We start from the raw sequence: 5,402 nt of genomic DNA on the forward strand, positions 1-5,402 counted from the left end.
TATCTCAATTTAATCAGCTATAGGTGAATCCTCAAAGTTTATTTTAATCAGCTATCTAGATTCACCTAGCTAGTGATCGACTAAGAATTCATGCAAAATTGTTTTTATTATTACTGTTGCCCTAGTATTGAAATTGATCAAATTAAGTTAATCCCTTTACAATGTTGAATCCCTGTGCATGTTCTTTGTGACTTTGTTCCTAATTTTCTGAAGCTTTATGTTTGGATTGTAGCAATAATGAGTTTGAGACTTTGAGAACTGGCATACTATCTAATTAATGTCCCATGGGATAGAAAGAAATCTATCTTCTAATGCATGATATATAGAGCCACCTGATGATCAATCTGAGAAAATTAAGTTTTTTGAACATAGACGTGACGAAGAAGAGTTTCTAATGAGCGGACATTTAAAATGAAGACTTCATGAACACTTTGTAATCAACGGTTTTGAGATCCACTTTTTAATTACATTACTGCAAATCAACTATTAGATGTTTATGTATGGATGAGTAAATCATTTCTAAAAATTTTCTTTCAAATTACTAATTGTTAAGGTGTTGAACTAGATCAAATTAATGGACGAACCAAATTTGTCAAGATTAAACATTTCATATTTATAAATGATAAGCCACGATTATAAATGCCTTAATGATTTTCAATTTGATTGAAAATTTACATAAATGATCTACAATAAATATCTAAACATGTAACTGTTGATCGACATAAATGTAATCGAAAAATAGGTCTCATAGCTGTTGATAAAAAAGTTCTCATTAGAAGTTATCCCTAAAAGTAACACTACTAGTACTCCTTTTCGCATAATTCAAACACGTGCTTATGCATAGGTGCAGAATGCATGGGTGCATGGTCAATTGGTCATTTTAGCTGGTCAAGAAGGAACTAAGTTGTGAATAGATCGATCATCTTTAAATTTAACATTGTTGAGCAAAAATTCTACCATGGACCAAGGTCCAGGTAGACCATAGACAAAATGAGGGGCAAAATGAGGCATTTGGATGCTTCTTCATGAGTGTGTTAATGCATCAACAATTCAACATTAATGCAACCACTGGCGAACCTACACTATGACAACTGACAAGTGAAGGCTGCTGCCCTTAGTGAAAAAAAAATTCTTTCTTTTTTTGCTAGTAAAACATACTCTACAATAGTGCAAAGACTCTTCAAAATCTAATGCTTTCTTCCCCACTTTTACTCTCTATTTAGTTCATATAACCATTCTGTCCCTATATAGACACAATCATGGATTCGCCATTGAATACAACGACTATAGCTTCATGTAGTGGTAGCTGGATAAGGTACGGGTGTGCAACTAATTTTAACATTGAATGGAGTCATTCCGTATCATATATTAGAGTAGAACATAGAAAAGACACATGACTGGTTAATGTTAGCGTCAATATTAATTACTTTTCCCTTAGAAAGACTAGACTGGTGATGTCCCTGGGAACTAGCTAATTGGTCAATAATTTGGAGAGTCAAGCCTGCCAGCCTAACCTTACGGCTAGCTATCAACTTCTTCTGACACTCCATTGAAGATTTCTGCTTTCATACAGTCTAACATATCAAAAGTTCATGACTAATTTGTTGAGGTGATCAATCCCCAATAATTTTGAGAGTCAAGCTCGGAGTGGACTCATATCACTGGTACTCCGTACAGGGCATCTGGTAGCTCGTTAACTCGAAACCGCAAGGTTCAAATCTAAGTTTTTTTGTGGCATTCTAAAGATGAGGTCCTACAGTTCTGCGATCTCAAGCCAATAACAAACCGACACGTTGTGTAAGGTGTCCCGATAACTTATCAACTCGATTATTTTCTTACTTTTGATATAGGAGGATCCAAGAATGAAAGATTTAAATTTCAAAACTTTGTATATAAAAACAAAGGCTCTTAATACTAAAGTTTAATGTTTCTTTAGCTAGTCATTCAGTAATTCAAACATAGTATTTAGTGTACCTACGTGCATTTGCACAAATAAGAATAGACGATTGGATAATATCAAGTATATTTTATTAAAAAAATGTTATCTATATATTAACGGCTCAGAGATCTGCTGAACTTACTGATTCACTTGTACCGCCTGTACATAAAAGAATTTTCCTCTGAGTACCCTTCTAGCATGTTGCCCTTACAAGTCTTGCTGAAGAAAAAAGAGAAACGAGTTATAGATCAAGCTGTTATTGTTGCCATTTTGTTGTAATTCTTATATTCGAGTTATAATGATTTATTTTTTCTATCAAATTTCGTCCCTAATTCCCAATCATTGGCTTCCATGTGTCAAACCCATTAAAAATTTAAGTGGCACCCCTTAAAAAACCAAATAGCATTATTGCTGTAGCAAAGACTTGCAAGTCAACATACTTTTTAGATGTGGTGGCTAATGGCCATGACTCTCCCCATGTGTAATGAGTGAATAAACCCAAACAATTGATATGCCATTTTGTGCAAAAGTGCCCTACGTCCTCTTCTTCTACCCGTCTCTGCCGTCAAGTTGGGTCCAAAATGCTCTAGTGGGTATTTGTCTTGGAATCCACTCTTGAAACTTCAAACCTTGTTCCTCTACTTCATCTTAATTTTCATCTTCGCATATATACCACTCTTATATATGATTATGGGCTTGTCTATAGGATATTATTGTAATGATATAAGAAGTAAATTAGTTCAATTCATATGTATACTAACTCCAGATATTAATAGACTAGTTTGAGACTAATCTAATTTTGTATTAAACTAATTTACTTTATATCGTACTAAATCTATTTGATATGACAATATCATTAGCTGTGCTCAAGTACCTTGAGTCTAGTAAGGCCAAACTTTTGAAAGCAAATTCTGTACTGTAGAGGAATCAAAGTGGCAAACAATAGTGCATTAATAAATTGTCTGGCTGTCTGATAATGAGAGCCCAACTTCCTCTCTTCTCCAATCTCTCAACTCTCAACCCAAGACAAAATATACCTTGAGCTAGTTCTAGCTGTTTGCTCGTGAACCTTGACTATTCTTCTCTCAAGTCTCCCTTAGTCTCTCCTATATATGTATGACATTATCTGTTAGATTCGTAATGTGTGCAAGCAAAAATGGGTGCCAACAATTCTTTCTTTGCTTCAGTTTTGCTTTCACTACTTCTGCTACATTTGTGTTTGCAACATGACGTAGTTGAAGGTGCTGAAAGAGAAGCCTTGGAAATAATCATTGGTGGTGGAGGCAGCTACAGCCCTCCTCCTGCTCCCTCCCCCGAATACGAAGAATGCCCTCCCCCTCCGCCCCCTCCTTGCCCGCCGCCACCATTCCCGCCACCGCCACCTCCATCACCGCCACCGCCGTCACCTCCTCCACCACCATCACCACCACCGCCGTCTCCACCACCACCACCTCCATCACCGCCACCGCCGTCTCCACCACCACCACCAAAACTCCGTCCGTCTCCACCACCACCACGACCACGACCACAACCACGACCACAGAACGACCGACTTGGAATTGCCCTCAAAGTAATTATGAAGTTCAAAAACCTAATCGGGTGTGACCCACAAAAGATCAAAGACACATGGGTCGGCAACAATCCTTGCAAATTCAAGGGCTTTACCTGTGCAGTGGTCCCTTCCTATAACCAAAATGCAGTCGCCGGAGTTGACTTCAATGGCAAACAGCTATCTGGCAAACCGTGCGGTGGCAAAGATGTAAAGCTACCCCTTGACGGTTTCATGGACAAGTTACCAGACTTGGTGTTTTTCCATGCCAACTCCAACAATTTCACAGGCCTGATCCCGAAAATCGACATATCCAAACAGAAATACTTCTACGAGCTCGACGTCAGCAACAACAAGCTTACTGGGGGTTTCCCATCTGAAGTTCTAAGTGCCACAAACTTGACATTCTTAGATCTCCGGTTCAACTCTTTCTGTGGGTCAGTTCGACCCGAAGTGTTCTCCCTGGACGTTGATGTACTCTTCCTCAACAACAACAATTTCACTGAGCAGATTCCTGATGCTCTTGGCTCCTCACCAGCACATTATCTCACTTTTGCCAACAACGAGTTCTCGGGTCCAATCCCAAATAGCATTGGCAAAGCATCAAAAACGCTTTATGAGGTCCTCTTCCTCAACAACCAACTCTCAGGTATATATGCTCCCCAATCTCGATAAATGTTCGTGTTCTTAACAAATTAAACATGTTTCCCAAATTCTCTCTTAACACATTACGATCCTAATTTCATATAACATCTAGCATGTATATATATATATATATGTGTGTGTGTGTGTGGGCGCGCGCGCGTTCAACAAGCATGATGATGTTCTCTTACTAGATATCTGATATATTAAGTAGTCGTCAGACATGATTCGTAGTTAGCAAGAAAGACCTTATCCGTATCTACATATTTGTTTTGTTAATATTGATATCTAATAACTTGCTTAACAGGGTGTTTGCCATGGGAAATCGGCAAACTTAACCAGGCAACCTTGTTCGATGTGAGCACCAACCACTTAACAGGCCCAATTCCTCATTCCTTTGCTTGCTTGGCCAAGATGGAGATTCTGGTCTTGGCCAACAACCAGTTCTATGGAACAGTGCCTGAGTTGGTATGCAAGCTCCCCGGCTTGACGAACTTGTCGTTAGCAAACAACTATTTTACCCAAGTCGGACCGGAGTGCAGAAAACTGATCAATAAAGGGTTTCTCGACGTCAAGAACAATTGTATCTTGGACCTTAAAGATCAAAGATCAAAGAGTGATTGTGCTTGGTTCTTCTCTAAGGCCAAACACTGTCCCAACGAGCGGTCCATGCTTTACATTCCTTGTCAAACGCACTATTCAAATGAGAAGAAGCCTGAACATCGAGGACAAGCTTCTGCCCCATTAAGTTATGGCACTCTTAAACCGCATAATCCGTGATCTTCATGCTCTTAGGGGACTCATCATATCAAAGATGAGTCATGGTGGGTCTTGATCTGCAATTTCTTATGCATATATGTTTTACTCGTTAATGTTTATAACTTCGATCATGCTAATGTAACCTGATTTGTAGTACCGATTAAGGTGCAAATTAATAGAATAATGATGAGGTTTCCATTAGTTCTATAATTTTAAGTGTGGTCATTTTCAGAGAGGCGGCTCTTATAGCAGAACCCACCCATTATGTGTGTGGAGAGAAGTTAAAAGTAGTAGGAAAATTTTTTATACAACTACCACATTTTTTTTTTAAAAAAATATTTTTATTTTTTTATTTTACAATTTACTATATTATCTATATTTATTAATTATATTTCATAATATTTTAATATATAAAGGTCATATTGGTAAAAAAAATTAGTTTTAAAGAGCAAGCTCTCTTCTCTTAATAATAGTATAGATATATAAATATTTAGATATACAGATCCTATCCAG

General features: G+C 37.8%; 1 protein-coding gene across 1 annotated transcript; it reads left to right on the forward strand.

The window, feature by feature from the left end:
• The first annotated feature begins 2,967 nt into the window (after positions 1-2,967).
• LOC133738672 (uncharacterized protein At4g06744-like) lies at positions 2,968-5,099 on the forward strand. Its single transcript, XM_062166254.1, has 2 exons — positions 2,968-4,137; positions 4,438-5,099. The coding sequence occupies exons 1-2, from the start codon at positions 3,096-3,098 to the stop codon at positions 4,908-4,910; spliced, it is 1,515 nt and encodes a 504-aa protein (XP_062022238.1). The 5' UTR covers positions 2,968-3,095; the 3' UTR covers positions 4,911-5,099.
• The last annotated feature ends 303 nt before the right edge of the window (positions 5,100-5,402 follow it).

Source organism: Rosa rugosa, chromosome 3 (genome assembly GCF_958449725.1).
Source record: "Rosa rugosa chromosome 3, drRosRugo1.1, whole genome shotgun sequence".
NCBI classification, from domain to species: Eukaryota; Viridiplantae; Streptophyta; class Magnoliopsida; order Rosales; family Rosaceae; genus Rosa; species Rosa rugosa.